The sequence below is a fragment of the Enhydra lutris genome, unplaced genomic scaffold, assembly GCF_002288905.1.
Source record: "Enhydra lutris kenyoni isolate GAN:26980312 unplaced genomic scaffold, ASM228890v2 scaffoldscaffold45, whole genome shotgun sequence".
Lineage (NCBI taxonomy): Eukaryota > Metazoa > Chordata > Mammalia > Carnivora > Mustelidae > Enhydra > Enhydra lutris.
This window is the reverse complement of record NW_019154129.1, coordinates 1,339,843-1,360,755: the sequence shown is the minus strand read 5'-3', so window position 1 is coordinate 1,360,755 and position 20,913 is coordinate 1,339,843. Positions and strand designations below refer to the sequence as shown.

The 20,913-nt window shown below is 49.1% G+C and overlaps 1 protein-coding gene across 1 annotated transcript; it reads right to left on the bottom strand.

Moving 5' to 3' along the window:
* Positions 1-1,078: 1,078 nt before the first annotated feature.
* Positions 1,079-20,198, bottom strand: LOC111156107 (C-type lectin domain containing 19A). The gene is made up of 5 exons (XM_022516726.1): positions 20,108-20,198; positions 11,408-11,573; positions 5,439-5,532; positions 2,550-2,682; positions 1,079-1,389 (listed from the first exon to the last, which is right to left on the bottom strand). The coding sequence occupies exons 1-5, from the start codon at positions 20,196-20,198 to the stop codon at positions 1,310-1,312; spliced, it is 564 nt and encodes a 187-aa protein (XP_022372434.1). The 3' UTR covers positions 1,079-1,309.
* Positions 20,199-20,913: the final 715 nt, after the last annotated feature.

Below are 20,913 nucleotides of genomic sequence, written 5' to 3'. Positions count from 1 at the left end.
CCATGTGGTCCACTCTGATGGCAGTATTTCTTTCTCTTGCATCTCCTGCTAGGTTGGCTGATAATTTGTCAGGTCACACCCCAGTTCCACTTCTTCCTCCGCTCTCCCTTCACAGGTATTGATCCCTAAATGATATCTATGCCAAACTTCGTCTCAGCGACTGCTACCGGAACACCCCGTCTGGAACCACTGATACGGGGAGCGGTCTGAAGAAGCAGGCAACAATGCAGGGCTAAGGAGCTGGATGGACTGCTTCCAGGCTGGCAATCGGTCGTGGTGGGTGGAGCACAGTCCCTGGCACAAGGTGGTTTAAACCCTCTGGAGTGAGTTGGGAGGGTATCCTGGCAGGAGGGAACGCACCAGCAGAAGCCATGGATCGGGTAATTGATGAACAGAGAAAATAGTACTCAAAAGCATAAGCGGGTTGGATGGCTCTTGCTACAAGGCTTTGACGTTCTACCGTTCTACTGATAAGTAAGGATACTTATCAGTCAAGGATGAGTAACCGGTCCTTGCTCTAGGAGTGAATGCCAGAGAGCCTCTTCGGTGGAAGACAAAGAAGATGGCAGGAGGGCAGACCAAGGCCAGGACTCAGAGTGACCGAACTTCAAAGACAGTGTAGGTCCCCAGGAAGGCATGCATTATACTATAGTCAGGGACCTGGCTGGGACCCTGACCCATGGGAAGAGGTCATCTGGGTGGTACCCCCAAAGATGTTTCCACTTTGGCGGCCATTCCGAATAATGCTGCAATGACCCCTCACGGTATATACCCAGAATTAGCATTTCTGGGTCATTCTATGTTGAACTTTTTGAGGAAGTACCATCCTGTTTTCCAGAATGGCTTCACCATCTTATATTCCCACCAGCCATGTATAAATCTGTTGATGTGTCTCCCTTGGGAACTGCCCACCTCTTTGGGCCCAGTGGTTCAGAGGATATTGACTCCCATCCCTTTCCGCCCCAGAGATGGGCATCTAAGTGGGGTCTAGCCAATGACATATGCCAAAGTGGAATGTGACTGATCCAGGCCAATGAAATTCAACTCTGAATCTAGAACAAACTTGGACTTCTGTTACTTAGAGCAGCAAATCCACCACCCCCTTTTATTTATTAAGCCAGTTTAAGTTGTGTTTCCTGTCACTTATGACCAAATAACCACTCTGTAGCATTAAGACTTGCTTATTTAAAATCTCTGCCTGGGAGCTTTATCTTCCCCGTGTTTCACATTTATTGAGTGTCGGATCTACACTCGGTACAGCTATAAGACGGTGCTGGAGTCGGGCTCCCTGGGATGGGGCAAGACCGGATCAGTGAATGGTCAGAGACGCGATCTTGCAGACAAAGGGGAACTTGTGGTTGCAGGTGTTATCATTCCATGACCTCAGAGCTGCGGTAGGAAGAAGCAGAGAATCTGGGTGAGGGTCCACCTACCACAGTAAAAGTCACCTCACCACCCCACTGGAGTAAAAGCCCTCTCCAGCGGCCTCATGTCTGCACTGGCACCCCTTTCTTGCTGATGTTTGATGAGGCTGCTGTCTAGCCTCTCTCTCTCACAAGGCTGATCTTGACTTGCCACTGTGCATGGGGCAGGACAAACTTCACGCAGAGGCGTGGCCCGGCTCTGGCTCCCAGGAGTCCCCATTCCATCCCTCCTTCCTCTAATCAGGAAAAGAAAAAGGAGCACAGAGGAAGTAGCAGCTGAGTGCTTGACTCTGGACTTTGGTAGGTTTTTTTTGAAATCTGCTTCACTATTTGCTGTGTGACCATGAGCAAATCACTTAAGTTCTCTGAGCTTCCGTTTCTTCCTCTGCTAAATGAGAATATTAATAGTTTTTACTTCTCAAGACTGGTGTGAAGAGTGATGATGTTGCTAATGCTGATGGCGGTGATTGCTCATACCCATGGGGGCCACTGTGGCCACTTGATGTACACGAGCTTCTTTCTTCTTCACAGTAACCCTTTAAATATCACGAACGCATTTTGCAGATGCAGCCACTGAGGCACCAAGAGGTTAAGGCATTCCCTTTGGGCCACCCGATTCATAAGGACTGGAGCTGTGCTGGACCAACTCTACCTCCCAGAACATTCAGATCTGCCCTGTGGGTTGGAACGATTACTAAATCCATTCTACAGAAGAGGAAACGGAATGTCAGAGAGAATAAGTAATTCCCCACAAGGACACAGAGCTAGAAAGCAGCAGGGCCAGGGCTCGAACCCAGGTGTGTATTCTTCTCACTGCTTACCCCCAGGGTACGGCCCCAGCACACCTCCGTTCTAACACTCAGGAGCCTGGGGTAGGGGCTGACACTTGGGTGCCCTGGTAAGGAGACACAGAAGCGCCGCCTTTTGACCGATCTTTGTGCAAATCCTTCCCCTGACCCGCCCCACGCTTTTGCCACTAATACCTTTCCATGCAACACTGCACAACTATGTTAAATCTATCCACCGCAGAGAAGGACGCCCCAGCTACCCAATTCGCCGGTCTCCCTGCCGTCCGTGGCCCCTCCCCAGCACCCCTGCGAGAGTCCTGATCTCAGGGCCACCCACCGCTGGTGGGCCGGTACCATATCTGCACGCAATCCTCCTCTTCTGGGTCCGCGTGCAGGCCATCATCCGGCTGGCTCCCGTCCCAGTAGCTGTAGTCGTAGGAGGAGCCGTCGGTCCATTCAAACTGCCCTTCCTGGGCACGCCCATCCGGCGTCGAGAAGGAGAGCCGGGGAAAGAAAGATCTGGCATTAGCGCCAGCCCCAGCTCAGGGACGACGTTCTAACACCTCCACGTGGAGCAGCACAGACGTCCTCATGGGGATGTGAGATACTGTTATCAATACCAGGTTTGCTGAAGCCTTATTAGGTGCCACGTCAGGCGCTGTCCTCCGAGTGGGCATCCCCATCCCCCTTTCACAGATGAGGAAAACTGAGACCCAGACCGGTCTAGCCAAATTCACACCGCTCATACGGCCGTGGTGCTGCGATTCAAACCCACGTCTTGACTGCGGTACCCAAGACCTCACCTGCTCCACTTTTCCAATTTCTTATTTTTTTTAATTTACCAGCAGACGGGGGTCACCCTTCATTTCTTTCCTTTCGTCCACATAGTGGTGTTTTTTCTCGCCCGAGGTGGGACCGCTCTGTCCAATTACAAGAAAACGCCTGTTGTGAATTTGATTGGTGTTAAAATAAATGTGCAAATTAACTGGGGCGAGAACCACGTCTTTGCAGTGTTCTGGAACACAAGCCGTTTCTGCATTTATTCAGGCTCTGAGAAAAGTCTCCCCCGAAGCACTGATGATTACGGAGGGGGCGTCAGATAATGGAAATAGCATGCTGCCTCTGAGCGAGAGGCTCGAGCCTGCTGTTTGGGCTCTACCCACTTCCTCACTGCAGGCTGGACAAGGGACTTAACCTCTTGGGGCTCTCTCTGTACCTTTACAACGGGGCTAATGTCTCCCCCGGAAAGCTACTCTGAGGACCGACCACGTAGAGAGGCGCAAAGGGCTCGCAGTGCTCACCCCTGAGAAGTTGAAAACACAGGCCCTTTGACTCTATTGTTTGTAGCTATTATTCTTAAATCTTGGGATACAAGTTCCTTAAACCCCAACTAAGTGTATTTGTCATTCCATTTTATTATATATATATATTTTAAAAGTTGGTTTTTTTTGCTTAGTTATTTAAGTACTCTCTGTGCCCGACGAGGGACTTGAACTCACGACCTCAAGATCGAGAGTCACATGCTCTTCTGACTGAGCCAGCCGGGCACCCCTCTAATCCCACTTTATTTTAACATTTATTTATTTATTTGAGAGAGAGAGAGAGCACGAAAGCACATGCACACAGTGAGGGGAAGGGAAGAGGGAGAGAGAGAATCTTCAAGCAGACTCCCAGATGAGCACGGAGCCTGACCTGGGGCTTGATCTCATGATCCTGAGATCATGCCCTGAGCTGAAGTCAAGAGTCAGACGCTTAACCGCCTGAGCCACCTAGGCAGACCCCGCCTCACCACAGTTCCATTGTAAAGTTACTATTATGAACAGAAATTTTGCGGGTTGGTTATTTGTTTTGTTTTGTTTTGTTTTATTACAACTTCTATATCGCTTCTTGCCAGCAAATTCTATGGATTTAAAAGATGTATCTCTCTTGAGTCTGGACCCTGAGGTTAGCTCTGCTCCTTTGCCAGCAGCTCCCGAGCTGGGACAGTGTGCCAAGCACCAGGCTAAGCTCACTGACTTCCTACAACAAGCCACTGTTATCACTATCCCCATTTTGTAGCTGAGGAAACTGAAGCTCAGAGAGGTTAAAAAAAAAAAAATTGTACAAAGTCTCCTACCAGCCAGTCAGCGAAAGGATGGGAGGTGGAACCGCAGCCCCGTTCCCCGCAGTACTCTGGGGCAGGGCTGGTAGCATTCGTCTCTCAGAACAGAGACAGTATTCAACTCACCCAGGGAAAGTGTGGGGACAAAATTTCCAGCTGGAGTCTGCGGTGATATTGCCAGGCATAAGCTCTGGTGTCAGCTCTCTTTTTTGGCCTAACGCTTCACCATGAATCCATTTACCCCCGACCCTCTCTGCTTCCCAGAACCATTTGTCTTCAATGTCCTCAACTGGGTCATGATCGCTCACACCTTAGGCCTTTTGCCCATGCTGGTCCCTCTACCTGGAATGCCTCTTCCTCTGGCTGACTCTTATTTAACCATTAGATAGTAGCTTAAATATCTCTAACCTAGGGAGGCTGCAGCAGCCACAGAAGGACACTGCTTCGAGCTCCTTTAGGAGGACCGGCTACAGGGAACATGGCTGACTGACAGCCTCAGCACCCCTGACCTGTGGGATCCATCCCTACATTCACAGTGAGACCAGGCTTCCCCCAGGCTCTGCCCCAACAATAACCCAGCAAGAACTCAGGGGTGCCAGTGCTGGCCTAATTCTGTGCCACGCGGTCTTCCTCTCTTGGCTCTCCTCTGCCTGAGGACTCCCCACTGGCCTAGCCAAGTCTTTCTCCGAACTCTGCAATAATCAGAGGCTCTTCCTTCCCCCACTCTCCTCCCAGGTCTCAGACCCACACAACTGTCCGGAGACCTTCCCTGTCTCGTTATGCCCCCTCCTCCTGTTTTTCTTCACAGATCTTTCCCCTCAGAAATCTCTCCGACACCGAATCACATTTCTGTGTCTGCTTTCTTCAGAACTCAAACCCAAACAGAGGCCTTCCCTGACCATACTATGTTCCCATCATGCTCACACCACTGTATTCTAGTATTCACACCACAATATGTTCGCACTGCTGTATTCTAACTGGGACACGTCGGTGTCAGATTTCTCTCCGTGGGCTGGGCATGGAGCAGTGACCTGGCATACAGATTCCATGGGCAAGGCTGGCTAACTGGAAACGGCGTCTTGGCTGGGAGCTTCCAGGAGGACCTGGTGGTCATCGCTTCCTTACCTGTCTGTGATCATGAAGCCCTGTCCAGACGTCAGCTGGGATCCCGGGCACACAGCTGTTCACAAGGTCATACACAAAGACATTCTCTTCCCAGCTGCAAATGTGAGCAACACGGCAAGAGGGTTACTCCTTGTCTCTTTTCATAGGACAGAGTTGAAAACTGAAAGCAATTCTTCTTAACCTTCTGGGACCACAGTAAATTGAGGGTATGACGCGACTCTGCCTTTTCCTTCTTTTTCTTCTTTAATTACATCACACATACGTGACGGTCCTTTCATAGATCCCTCTGGATTGTATTCATGCCAGTTTAAAGCAGATCTCAGCACAGCTGTTCATCCTAAAAGTTTACATCTGCCTCAAAAGCATGAGCAAACAAGGTGGATTCTATTGACAATATCATGAAGACAAAGAAAGAGGTTTATGCTGCCTTGCACCCATCAAACAACTTAATGAAAATCTCCACTAGACATTTTTGTTTTCTCTCAAAAGCCCTCCTTATGCTGCCAGTCCTTACTTATCCTGCTAATTTTTTTTTATCATGTACCATCTCCAGAATCTTCTGCTTTCCTGGAAAATTCAGCTCTGGGCTTGAACTTACAGAGCTCACTCAGCAAACCAAAGCCCTCCAGTGAACATTCCCCTCTCCTTTAGAAAGTGTCTTAGTCTTTTCAGGCTTCTGTAACCAAATACCATACCCTGGGTGGCTTTCCAACAATAGAAATGTGTTTTTCACAGTTCTGGAGGCTGGAAGTCCAAGGTTGGGGGCCAGCACGGTCAGGGGAGGGCCATCGTTGGGGTCACAGACTTCTCACTGTATCCTCACGTGGGGGAAGGGGCTAGGGAGGTCTGCGGGGAGGTGGGGGATCTCTGGCAAAAGGGCACTAATCCCATCCATGAGGGCTTCACCCACATGAGCAAATCACCTCCCAAAGGTCCCACCTCCCAAAACCATCACACTGGGGGTTAGGTATCAACATATGAATTTGGGAGAAACACAAAGATTTAGATTATCATGGGATCTATTAAGCAACTCCCTGAATTTGACTGCCTGGAGAACCGTGTCAAGAAAGATCAGAATGCCAGAAGTCTGAGTGCTTCTGGAATGAACTAGTAATTTCTTCCACAATCGCAAAATTAAGAAGAATAAACGTGTCTGCCTTGATTTGTTACCAATGGCTCAAGACAAAGGTAATTTCATAGTGGGCATTTCAGACAAGGTGGAAGCTTTTGGAGAGTGGCAATGACAATTGCCAATGAGAGACAAAGCCAATGAGAGCAGATAGACTTCGTGGTAACTTAAATGGTAAACACCAACATAGTCCTATTTTGAAGTGAGTTATCTGTTGGGTGTTAGGTCCAAGGCTGATAATTATTACTTTATCATAACCTCTTCAACCCACTAACGTTTACCTTTTAATGCCACATGGAAGCTAAAAATGGGAGTCTCTCATCCAGTGGGATCTGGTCCTTAGGGGGTGGGAACTACTTGAGTGGAGTGGTCTGTTGTTTGTGCACTGGCTCGCAACCCCCTTGCCAGCCTTCTGAGCTCAGCCAATGGCATTGTCCAGCTTCACCAATGTCCGGGCACTGGGTAAGCCATGATCTTCCTCTAGGGTCTTCCTGCAGCTGCTCCAAGGACCGTGTCCCCACATGACTACAGCCCAAGAAGGAAAGGCAGCGATGGAAACTGGGCCCTTTCCACATGCCTGTGTCCATTTATCAGGGAGGAGAGTACTTCCAAGATGACCCTTACAAACTTCCCCTAACATCCAATTGGCCGAACTGGGTTTTATGGCCAGTTGGGAGCTGCAAAGGAGGATGGAAACTTCTTATGCAGGCAATAGGCAAAGGGATTAGTCGTGGCTGTGGAGTGAGCAACCAGAAGGGTCTGCCCCAGTACCATTCTGATGGAAGGATTCAGTGAGTTCACGGGTGCCAAACACAGTACTCAGGAAACACGTTGATGATTTGTATGTCTCTCTCTCTCTCTGTCTATCCACCCATCTCCATTTCTTTGCTGTTTTTGGCAGCAGATCTTCAGTGTCCTTCACTGATTTCTTTTGTGAGGTGAATTATTTTATAAGTTCCTTGAAAAAAGGAAGTGAGAATCTCCAAGGAGACACCAATGCCTTCTGCTATGGTTTGAACATTTGTGTCCCCACAAAGCTCCTATGTTGGAATCTTAATGCCCATGTGATCATATTAGGAGGCGGGACATTTGGGAGGTCCTTCAGTGGGAGGTGCTTTGATAAAAGAGATGCCGTAGAGCCCCTTCGCTCCTTCCGCCATGGGAGGAAGCAGCAGGAAGATGGGCCATTTGTGAACCAGGGAGCGGGCTCTCACCAAGAACCCAACCATGCTGGCACCCTGACCTTGGACTTTCAGCTACCAGAACTGGGAGAAATGTTTCTGTGGCTTATCAGCCCCCCTGTCTGCAGTTTGTTGTAATAGCAGCCTGAAGGGACTAATGCCGATACGACTGGAGGAAAAGGAAAGGAAAGAGGGTGATTGAGGCAGGACTTATGTGCCCTAGAAAAGATGAGGTGACATGGGAACGCTAAGTAAGAACTGACCCCCTGAGACGCCGAGGATTTTAACAAAAGAAACCATTAACAGCCCCCACTGTTGAGCACTCATCACAGCTAACTGGAAGGGCTTCAGAGGCTTGGTCTCCTTGGTCAGATCGTGGGCGGAGGAAGCGATGGAGTTGGGACTAGTCCAGGAATGTCTGACTCTCGTCCCTTAATGCGCATCACATCTCTTCCCAATGGCTTCACCATCTGGAATATCTGCTGTTCCCATTCCTTAAGCTTCCTAAATTCTTCAAGGTCTTGACCCAGGACCAGCTCTTCCAGGAAGCCTTCCATGAACACCCCGTATCCACTCTTGGACTGTCTGGAGCTCCCACTTCTAACCTCCTAGGGGCAGGCTGGTTGGTTTACTTCTCTGTTTCTTTTTTTTTTTTTTTTTTTAAGATTTTATTTATTTATTTGTCAGAGAGAGAGGGAGAGACAGCGAGGGAACACAGGCAGGCAGAGTGGCAGGCAGAGGCAGAGGGAGAAGCAGGCTCCCTGCTGAGCAGAGAGCCCGACTCGGGACTCGATCCCAGTCTGGGATCATGACCTGAGCCGTAAGGCAGCCGCTTAACCAACTGAGCCACCCAGGCGTCCCTACTTCTCTGTTTCTTAAGGTCCCCTCTCCCCAAATAGGCCACAAGGACCACAAAGACCATCATCAAGTCTTATTTGTATCTGACACCTTCTCTCATGCCAACAGCAGGCTCTAGTCAATATCAAAGTTCCAAGAGTGTGTGGTCTGACATGGGGAAGGATCCAGTTTCTGGAGACATAGTGTTCTTCAGCCCAATGGGTCGCTGACCTTGGTCCTTCCCAGCTGGGTAGGCGCTGGCGTCCCCCAATGTCTCTCTCGTGCCCAACTTGGCTTCACTGACTGCTGAACATACATTTCCGGCAGTCCTCTGGTGGAGAGGCTGCCGGGTCACTTTTAGCGATTTTGCTATCTTTGTTCAACAACACCTGCTTGGGAAACTATTTCAATATTTTATTGCATTTCCCCCATATCTGGCCAAAAATAACAGGAACAGAGAGAAGCCCAAGGTGCTACTGCAAGTAATAAGGAGTGTGTATCAGATGAACTTAATTCAATTCAGCTGTCACTTGAAACGAAGATGGAAATTATTAGGTAAGCAGAAAGTATGAGGATCTTAAGCTTCAATCAGATGCTCCACAGACATACGCTGATTGTGTGTGTAATTATGAAAGAAAAAAACTGAAAAGGCATGAAGAGAACACCAGAAATACTGGGCTATGTCTCAAAGACAAGATGTAATTAGGGACTCTAAGGGTGTCTAGCTTCATGCCAACTGAACTTCATGTATTTATGAATTTATGAATTTATGAATTTATTTATGTATTTATGAATTTGTCAATGAATTTAACTTTCTTACATGTTTCCAGGAAAGTATTATATGCCAACATGGAAAACTACCTGTAAAGGAAAGGAAAGGGAGAGAATCTTAGTATAAGAAAGGCAAGGAGGGGCGTTAGGAGTTGAGAAGACAGGAAGAAGGTAAGTCGAGGCAGGAAAGAACAGGAACTGGGTCACAGGTTGCCGGAAGCCTCCCAGTTTGCCTGGAATCCTTTCTGACGCCCAGCTAACCAAGGCTGAGGTTACAAGCACCATGAGCTACCCTTCCTGTGGGCTGGCTAAAGGGAAATCTTCATTTAGAATTATTTTTTTAAGAGAGAGAGAGAGCTGGGGTGAGCTGGGGTGGGGGGTGGAGAGGCAGAGGAGAAGAAGGGACAGAATCTTAAGCAGGCTCCGCACTGAGTGTGGGGCTCGATCTCATGACCCTGAGATCATGACCTTAGCTGAAATCAAGAGTCGGACGCTTAACTGACTGAGAGGCACCCAGGCACCCCTGGAATCATTTAAAAATTTACACTTCATCACCTGGATCTCATTCTCCTTCTAAAGGCTCACAATTTTTGAGAACTTCTTTGATCCATCCTTGTCAGTGCCAACCCTGGGCTCTGTTCTCTGTTCTCTGTTTGGGGATTTGCCCTGAAGACCACTCTTCTCCGGTTTTCTTGTCAGTTGCCCTGCCCGTCGGGGGAAGCACAGATGATGGGTGGGGGGCCGGGAGAGAAGCCAGGCCATTTGTCTCTCACTCAACCTCGGGAGTTGCTGGCAGGGGCTGCCCCACCTCGGTAGCTCCAGCTCCCCTGAGACGGGTCTGCCTTCCTCTTATGGGCGGGATTGGTTTCCTGCCGTTGTGAATCTCTAGACTGCCTCAAGTTCTTAGATTCCATTACTCATGTGTTTTAAATTGTCTGTTGAATATTAGTAGTGGTTCCTGTTCTCCTGACAGACCCGACTACCTCACTACCTTCTTCAGCGCCACTGAGGAGACATAGGGAGACGCAGGTATCTCCATATCGGTGAGACAAAAACATGGAGGATTCACTTCCAAGTCAAGATACAGGACCCCTTCCCTGTTCTTACCAAAATTCGGTGGTCCTAAAGCATAAAGAACCAATGGTCTTTCTGACTTCAAGTCCCTAAGTGTCTTGAAAGACAGAAGCAGGATTGTGAAGTTGTAGTTTGGGTGCCAGTGGGACGTGGCCTACTTGGCTTCAAGGAACCCACACACAGCGAGGACGTCTGAGGTGAAAACACGTCATCATAGGGTAAGGAGAAAAGTGCTCTAGGAGAGGTGGGCAGTGAGTGCAGCTAGGGTGCCATGCAGTCATGGTGACCTCAGTGAAGACAGGAGAAGATGGGGATAGGAATTCCCAGCTGAGGGAACAGAATGTGCAAAGGTAAAGAGGAGCGAAAGGGCTGGACCAGACTGGAGAACTCTGAGACTGTGGCTGTGGCTTGGGAGACACAGAGGAATGTGGAAGGAGGTCTTGGTGGGGGAGAGGGGCTAAGGAATTTGGCTTTTCAGGTTCAAATCCCAGCTCCGCCACTTTACAGCTAGCTAACTTTGAGCAAGCTACCTTTCGGGAGGATCAAGTCATGTGTGTATACAACAAAGATAGCTCCTTCGCACGGTATGAGAGAGCTTCAGCGTGCTGATGTATGCAGATGCCGAGAAAACAAATGTCGATTATTATTCCTCATATTATAGTCTTTATATAGACTTTATATATATATATATATATATATATAGTGTCTTTAGAGTTGTATCACAGCGTCAAGCCCTCTGCACAAAATCAGCACTTAAAAAGATGGATCCAGTAGATCGCTTTTTGCCACCCAGGCTCAAGGCTTTGCCTTCTACTATTTCAATGAGAAATTGGGCTCGACCCTCTTCGATGAGAATTCGGACTGGATCAAAGTTAGCTAGAATTACCCAAGAGAAACACCAGTAAGAATTGCCATTTTTCACTCCCCTTTCCAAAGGGGGTGCCTGGTTGGGTCACGGGGGATGGGCGTCTACTCACCTGTGGATGGAAGCCAGTTTGGCAGACTTCCTGCCAATGGAGAACTCAGAGCAGTAGAAGTCAGCCTCAGCCCAAGTCTTATTGAGAGGGAAAAATCTATAGCAGTGGCCTTTGAACTCCATCCAGAACAGTGGGCACAGGGAAGCCCGGGGTGGCTCAGGCATGGCTGTGGGCAGAAAGAAAACAGACTGGCAGGAGGGTGGGCACTGTGCAAACATTGTACCTATAGCTTAGGACATCTTTCCAAGAGTGAACATAAAACATGGCTCAGGGGCACCTGGGTGGCTCAGTGAGTTAAAGCCTCTGCCTTCGGCTTGGGTCATGGTCCCAGGGTCCTGGGATCGAGCCCCACCATTGGGCTCTCTGCTCAGCGTGGAGCCTGCTTCCTCCCACCTCTCTCTGCCTGCCTCTCTGCCTACTTGTGATCTCTGTCAAATAAATAAATAAAATCTTTAAAAGTAAAATCTTTAAAAAAAAAAAGTAAACGTAAAACTTTAAAAAAAAATAAATGGCCCATTATGATTAGTAAAATTCTACGCTTGAGGTCCAGAGAACACGTGCATACCTAACATTTACCAAAAGGCAAAAGTAATATATGCTCCTTATAGAACACCTGGAAAAATGTGACCGCTCTGGCATATTTTTCTTCATGTCACTCTTGAATGCAGTGGTTTCTAAAAATTCATTTGTTATATCGTTCTATACATACATGTGAGTATTCCAAGTTCCAAAAATGAGAATATATTCCCCCATGTCATTATAAATTTTTGTAAACATTGTTTGAAATAGCTCTTGAATCCTCCGTTAAGTGGCTCCCCCCGCCCCAGTTTATTTAATCATTCCCCTATTTGTGGAAATTAGACTGGTTCCCCTTTTTAAAAAACAATTACACCCAATGCTGAGATAAACAGCCCTTGTGCATCAAGATTTTTCGGCATTTCTGCTGATTTTCCAAGGAGAGATTTTTAAGGCTTTGATACAATGTGCTAAAGTGCTTCCTGAAAGCAATTTATACTCCCACAGCAATGCCTGAGAGCGCCCATCTCACAGTGCCCTTGCCAGCGCTGAGTGTTACCACTTTCATGGCCATCTTTGCAAATTTTATAAGCAAAAAACGGTATCTCGTTTCAATTTGCAATTCTGGGCGTTCTGGTGAGCGTGGAGATTTTTCCATGCGTTTATTGACAAACGAGAGCCCATCGAACTATTTATATCTGGAAGCCCACTGAACTACTGGGGTTCAGGATGTGTTCTTAATTCTGAAAAAAACGCATGGGAAATCCGTGATTGAGACAATAAAGTTCTCCCGCGTCAGCCCCCTGGAAGGGTTCTTAGAAGACGCTCGTTTTGGAAACCACTCAAGATGACTGGCTAGGGGCAGGGGCAGCGGGGTGGGGGGGGGGAGGAATGCATTCTGAGAACCTTCCTTGAACAATGATAGGTGGCTTGCCTGCAGCTGTGGGCAGTGGTGAAATCTGTTGGACTGGGATCTGGAGGCCGGGGTCCCAGCCGGGAGCTCTAGGCTGGACATGCCCTGTGACAATGGTACATTCTCTCCCTTCTCAGCTGTCAAACTGGCTAATCTTTGGGGTCCCTTCGTGGCCACCTAAGGATTTGGGATCCAAATTGATTAACTGAATAATTAAGCAGTAGATAACATTCACAGAGCCTCTGTGATGTGCCAAACACATATAGGGAAACCGAGGCTTAGACAGGTCAAGTGACTTGCCCAAGGTCATCCTGCTAGTCAGTGGCAGATAGGGATTTGAACTCAGCCTCCAGACACCAAAGTCTTTGAACTTAAAGTCTGCAGGAGGTTTCATCATGGGAAATCAACAGGGCTGAAAATGTGTTACAGTCTTTTAGCACCTACTTCATGAGGTTGGTAGGCCAACTCATTGGAACTCGCAAATGTGCGGCATGTATGGATTGCTTTGTGACAGTATGATTTTTAATGACTAGCTCGGGTGTTCATAACCAGGGCTGATGGGGCTTCAGGGATCCAGAGAATCCCCTGAAATTGAATGCAAAATCAAAAGTGTGTATGTGTGTGTGTGCACAGGCATGTACCTCTGTGCATTTATTCGGGGAAAGGAAGAGTCCGTTGTTTTAACTGAGAGCTAGGCTAAGTAGACAGCTTCCAAGCTTCCCATCACTGACCACAGCCACTGGGCTCTCTCATTTGACCAGAACCAGCCCTTCCCCGATCCAGGCAGCTGTGCTCTTCAGTCCTGACTTGTCCCTTCTAGCAATGCTGGGCATTGCTGAGCTCTTTGTAGGGACTTTATGGCACTACATTTTACATAGAAAGAGCCGGCAATAATCAAATGAAGGGGGCTGGAAGGGGAAAGGAGGGGGCCAGGGCCCTTGTTCCCCTCTCCCCAAGGCCCAAAGGCTTCTCCTGGGTCCTAAAGCCTGGTGGATATTTTAAATCAAGTCTCCATGTGGGAAAAAAGCTCCCTCCTCCACACGGCTGGTTCCTTTGATTTTCCCCACTGAACAAATGGCGATTATGGATGCCTGGAGTGAAACATAGCAGAAAATGGGGCTGTGACAGGTCACCGCTCAATTACTCCCTTTTCCATGTGGGCAGGCAAAGGCCTTTAATTGGAAGGATCTAGGAGGAGGCAGAAAGCCACGTGTTTGCACTGGGATGATAATGAACTCCGCCCTGCCTGGTATCCCGCACCCCCTCTGCCTCTAGGATTTGAGAAACTGAGAACTGAAGAGGATCTCTGAGGCCATTCATCAGCCTGAACCCCAAAGTAGCCTTGGCTAATCCGAGTCTCTCTCATGAAGGGATTTCTAGAGGTTTCTAGCTTCATAAGTCAGAGAATGACGGCAATATGATAAATAGGACCAACACTACTGAGCTTTCTTCTGAGCCAGCTTTGTGTCAAGTTCTTTGTACCTGTCAATTCATTTATCGTCCACGTATCCTACAAGGTAGGCACCACAACAACTCCCACTTTACAGAGGTAGAAACCGAAAAACAGAGAGGTTGAGTAACTTGCCCAAGATCACACAGCTCCTAAGCAGCAGAGGTAGTTTTTAAAGTCAGGCTGTGTGGCTCCAGACCTAATTGAGGGATTCCTGCTGCATTTAAGCCCATTTCCTTTTGCCTCAGTCTTGATGGTCTGGTCCTTCCCTCATTCTCTTTTTCATTCAAGAGGTCCTATTGGAGATCTTCTTGAGCTCAGGCTGTTAGTTGGCTACATGCTGGAGAGACTGTGGACGAACAACACATACACACACAGAGGCCCCCTCTGACCTCTTGGGTCTTACAGTCTAATGGAGATCGACATTAAGAAAAATAAGAAAAATGAGCACAGATATAAAATGTCATTAATGTGTCATTTGTGGGTGTGTGTCATGCAGGCAAAAACTTGAGGGAGCAGCCCCCAAATTATTTCTGGAAGCTGGTTATTTGTTTGCCCCCTTTGTCTCCCTTAGTTGAACTGGTGGCCGCCCCAACCCTCTCTTCAAGGAGCCTATGCGGTGATTAAGACAGGGTACCCGAATCCCCTTCCCAGATGGGGGAATTTCAAGGAGTTGCCACAGGAGCACCTAAACAGGTCATATAAGGATTTGGAGATCTGGGAGGCTTCCTGGAAGTGATGATGTCTCATCTGACTCTTGAAAAGTAAGAGTTAGAGAAAATGTTTCAGGTGCTGTGTGGACACAGCAGGTGCAAAGGCCCTGAGGTCTGAGAGAGTGGAACATTTGGAGAACATTTGCAAATGGTTCAGCCAAGCTGGGAATCTGAAAGGGGGGAAGGCAAGAGATGAGGCCAGAGGTCACAGGGAGGGTGGAGGGGTAGGGAGGGGAAGGGATGCACAAAGGAGCTTGTTGCCCTGGAAACCAGGAGGCCAACTGGTAAGGTCTTTTACTTCAATTAGCAGCACTAAAGGCCACCAAGGTCTTCCAGCTTGGGTGGGGGTGGGGGGGAGTCAAAGTCTTTGGGAGCTCTGAGCTTGTGAAGAAAAAAGAACACACCAGTGGAGTTCAGGGCTCATTTTTTTTTTTTTTCTCTCTCTCTCTTTTTAAAAGAATAAATTGTCACCTTCCCACTCAATCTGGCTGCCTGCTCCCCTGGCCCCAATCCAGCCGCCTACAAACGCACTACCCTGCTGCCTCCTGCCCAGAGCAGCCTTGAGAGCCAGCCAGGAGAGGAGGTTAGGAAGGCTCTGGGGTTCACATCCCAACCCCCACCCCACTCCCACTACTGGCCCCCAGAAGTCCCAGGAGATAGGAGGAAGTGTCTTTGGGTGTCCTGGAAGGTGGTGACTGGGAGGGCTCTGTCACCCTCACCGCACCCCTTTCCTTCCCACTGCCTCCCTGGGTCACTTGTCCCACCATCAGACCATGCTCCTCACCATTGAGTCCTGGCTCTGGTTTCCAGAGCTGGTGGCCCTGGGCCTCACATGCTGAATTTGGCTTTCCCTTCTCTGGGCCACGCTTATGGCCACATGATACAAAGAAGAAAAAGCACTGGGCCATGTCTTCTATTGCCCAAACAGCGGCCATACACTCAGTGGTGAGTATGTAACTGCTGAGATCAGCCTCGGAGGGTATCAATATCATCCCCATTTTACAGCTGAGGAAACGGAGTCTCTGAAAAGTTAAGTCCCTTATTACCACATCTAGCAAGTTGGGGGGGAGGGGTATCAGGATGAACTCAGAAATTTCTAAACACTAAGAAACACTTAAACACCAGAAAACATCTTTTTTCTGCCCTTGGTTTTCTCATTTGTAGGACAAATATATTAAACACTAAATGTAACAGTGTCACGGACTGAACGTTTGTGTCTCCCCCTCCTCAAATTCATACGTGGAAGCCCTAATCCCCAATGTCTTTGGAAATGGGGCATTTGGGAGGGGAGTAAGGTTAGACAGGATCATGGCGGGAGCACCCATGATAGGATTAGTACTCTTATAAGAAGAGAAAGAGAGGCCAGAGCTCCCTGCCATGTTTGTCTCTGCCTGTGAGGACACTGTGAGGACACCACATGGTAGCCATCTTGGAGCCAGCAAGAGAGTCCTCGTCAGGACCCACGTCACTCAGGATCTTGATTTTGGACTTCCCACACTCCAGAACTGTGAGAAATCAATTCCGATTGTTTAAGCCTCCCAAACTGTGGCATTTTAAAATTTTTATTTGTTTTACTAAAGATTATAGCGGCCTGAGCTAAGACCAAAAGTTAAGCAGGTGCAAAGGCCCTGAGGTCTGAGAGAGTGGAACATTTGGAACCCAGACCTATGAGTTTGAGGTCTGAGCCCTCAAGTCACTCACAGTCTAGGGAGAGGAACACACGCCTGGCAATGAGTCATCGTATACTATGAGGCAGCCCAGAAATATGCAGAGTGCTCTGTGCCCATAGAGGTTGGGTGAGGAATCGGGCCAGAGTGTCCATGGGGCACTCTGGGATCTGACTCTATGATCCAGACTCCAAGGGGTATTCTGGGAAGTGTGGACATCCTGTCGCTCAGACCTCTAGGATCTAGCTTGGACTCTGGAGTCCTCAGCTCTTCATGCCTCCGTTTTCTCATCTATAAAATGGACATGATGATAATGCCTACCTCACAAGGAAGCCATGGCCTGGCTCTGAGTTGGCATTAGCTATTACCGCAGCAGAGACAGCCTGGGTCCGGGACCGCCTGAAGCTGGGGGTGCAGAGTCAGCCTGATTGCTGCCCCTGCCCAACTCTTGAGGCCCTGCAGCAGCAGCAGCACCCCAACCCGACCCCCAGCTTCAAATGCCTTGCTGGAGTGGCCTTTGCTGTGGAGAGTTCTTGGCCTCGGGAACCAGGAAGGGAAACTTGAATGTAATGGTTGAAGAATCATAATAGCAAATTTTCGTGCAGCTTTTCCCAGGTGCCAGGCTCTCTTCTAAAGCACTTTACACTCCTGAATCCCCTTGAACAATGTGATCAAAGCTAAGTTCGCAGAAAAGGTTTTGGGAAATGGCTCTAGTCTGGCTAAACCCTCCCAAGTCTCTCAGAAGGGTCTAAAGGGTTGTTTTATGTTTTGTTTTTTTTTTTCCAAAGCAATTCTCGAGGTGTGGCTGAGTTGCACTCTGTGCGTATATTTACACATTCATGGAAGGTCGGGAGACTTGGGATGAGGAAGAAATGCTCTGTTCTGCTTTGCTCGGCAAGGCTGGGATCCAGAGGAGGAAGGCAAACAAGGTTCACTCTCAACAAGGAGGGCTCACCTTTGTGGTCTGCAAAGGCCCACCACGACCCTAGAGAAGCCCTCCCTAGGCACACATCAACAGACACACTCTTGCACACACACACACGCACACGCACACGCACACGCACACACACACACACACACACACGCAGACACTAACGCATTCTCCTCTGGGTTGAAGTCACTTTCCTCCAGAAGATCTGTCTGCTCAGGTTCGAACTGGCTTTCTGCTGGGATGGGAACCCAGAGAGCAGAAGAACTACCACTTGGATGGATCCTTGGCAGGGTCACTGGCCTCCGTAGGCCTCAGTTTCTCCAACTGTAACATGAAAGGGCAGGCTGAATGGATTTCCCGATCCCTCCTGCCAACTCCAGTTCTGAGCTCTCCAAGATGACTGGGTTTGAAGTGATCTCAGTACCCCCCTGGGAGGCATGGAGGGTGAGCTGGAGGTGAGACGTCTGGAAGGTCCTTTCTCCAAGGGAGGCTTCTGTCATGACAGAGAGCTGTGTCTCCTGACCATTTCTATCCTATCACCAACAACTGCAGTAGCAGAAGAGCTAACAGTAGTAATTCTCATTCTTTAAGCACTTGCTATGTGCTAAGCCCTTCATCTGCACGATCCCATTGAAGATCCCAAAAATGTTTGGTGGGAGCCATTATTATCCCCACTCTCCAGGGGAGGACACTTGATGCTCAGAAAGAGTGGCCACAGGCACAAGCTAGTGAGGGAGAAGACTCCCCGGTTGTTCCCACATGCAAACTCAGCCTCAGGCCCTTCCCACACACACTGGACAGAAAGACAAGACTGTGGGATATACAAGGCAGACCTTAAGGATATTTTGTCCAACTTCTCTCCTGCTCACCCATTGCTTGGATGAGGAGACTGAGGCCTCAGAGCAAGGATACGAAGTCACCGTTATGGACTGAATTTTTCTGTCCCCTCCTAAATCTTATACTGGAGCATGAACGCCCAATGCGATGGTGTTTGGAAATGGGGTCTTTGGGAGGTAATGAGGGTTACATGAGGGGGACCATGATGAGATTAGAAGACAGACCAGCATGTGCACAGGCTCTTTCTCTCTCTGCTACATGAGGACTCAACAAGAAAGGTGGCCATCTGCAAACCAGGAAGAGAGCCCTCACCAGGGCACCTCGACCTCCCAGCCCCCCAAAACTGTGAGAAGTAACTTCCTGTTACAGCCCGAGCCGACTAAGACGCTCGATCGGAGCCCCTAATGCTTGCCCAAATGAACAAAGGCCACCACCACTCACCTTGGTTTAAGAGATGCCCAGGGACCTCCAAATTTCAGATAAACAACAAATCACTTTAAGTCCATGTCCCACGCAGTATTTGATTGTCTAAAAGATGATTGTTTATTTGAAATTCATTTCTCTGAAAGGTACCTGGGCATCCGGTGTTTTATCTGGCAACCTTATCACCCTACAGTTTCATTTCACTCCAGCACCGTGACAGCCCAGTGATGAGGTGTTATGGGATTCTTAGGAGTCTGTCACTATGAGTTGTACTTTAATGGGGACCAAAATATTATCTCTGCCATAGACTTACTGTGGAGGTTCAATAGGTCCGTGCACAGAAAGGGCTCAAAACGATGCCTGGCACATAGAGAGGGCTATGTAAATCTTAACTGGTGATAGGTATTATTATTACTTTAAATATTTTAAACAGGGTTCGGCAAGAGCCCTCATGGTGGAGGTGACCGGCAGGATCCTCAGTCCGGAGTAGACTGCAGGATTCAGGAATCCTCTTGCCCAGATGGGGGTCCCTCCCAGTGAGCTCCCAGGTCTCTGGTTCTCCGCATTGCAAAGAGGAAGAAACTGAGCTCCTTTGAAGCCTTGAGTCTTTCTCAAGGGACATTGGGAGGCCACATGCTGGTTAATTGCTGTCCTAATTGCTGGGGACACAGAAAACCCATAGAAGTGGGCCACAGAGCAGTGACATCCAGGGAGGTCGCGAGAAGGACAACTGCATCCCCTGGCATGCCCAACCCATGGTGGCAAACAGCAGTTCTGAATGGTCCCTGGGAACAGCTGTCACAGCCAAGGTGGGGGCGGGGAACCCCCCCCATGCGAAATCCCTAACAAAATAAATCCCATTTTCAGATCTTGCTGTGGTGTCGAGCACCAAGCATGAAGCACTTCCCCACTTTATCTTACTTCCCTAGTAGATTCACCCCAGAGGGTGCTACCCTGACTCCCATTTTCCAAAGGAAGCTGAGCTCAGAGAGGTTAAGAAATTTGGGCAGGTCACACAGTTTTTAAGATGCACTGCTGGGATTTAAAAATCAGGACTTTTAGGGTCTGAGCTGGGGTGGGGTGGGGTGAACAATACCCCTCGGGTGGGGAGAGGGGAGCAGGAAGGGCTGTCAGGAGGCTCATTGCGGCTCCCACCACTCCTCAGGTCAGCTCGGCCTCACTGACAGAACCTCGAGTGTCTGTGGGGTGTCCTCCTCTCCACCTGCTTGGGTCCTGGTCCCGGGGCTCACCTGGGCTGATACTGATGTCCGTCTGCAGAAAGGCCTGTGCAGAGAGGAGGGTCAGGGAGGCCGCCATGGCCCACAACCCCCACCTTTGCATCCTGAGGCCCGAGGAAGCCACCTTCAGGCCTGCGTGGAGGAGAGAGGCCCTTTCACTGGAGCTCTCTTGAGAGCAGGCGAGATCTGCTGGGAGCTCAGGACACACCGGACAGCCTCCAGTCTCCTCCTCCTCCCCTCCTCCCCTCTCTTCTCCCTCCTCTCTGGAGGGCTGTCTGAGTGACAGCTTGAAGGCCGCCCCTGGTCAGCCCCCTTCAGGAAACTAAGAGAAACCACCGCTCTTCTTCTGAGCCACCCTGTGGCCTTGGGCCTGTGCTCACGTCTCTGAGACTCAGTTTTCTCCTCTGTGAGATGGGACAGTAACAGAGCTTGCATCTGGGCCTGTCAGAGGAGATCAAGTATCTCGGGCCCCCTCAGAGGAAATACATACCAGAAGGTAAAAAACAGAAGTCAGAGGCCGATGCAGAAGTCATGAGGCCCGTGTGCTTGGGCTCAGCTGGCCCACATCTCACTCTGGCCTTAAACGCACTGACACACCACTTGCCTGGGAAGCAGGAAGGAAGGCCTAGGTGGGTTACCCTCCTCCTTTTCCCTCCACCTTTCAGGGTTTCTTAGGGGTTAAAGGAGGTTCCAGTAGAAGGTTCTTGGCCCAGAACAAGCACTCAAAAAAGAGAAGCAAATGTTACCTTCGTGCATAGGTCTCGTGTGTTTGCTCCAACTTAACATAAATGTTTTCAAACCCACTGTTTTTCATTGGG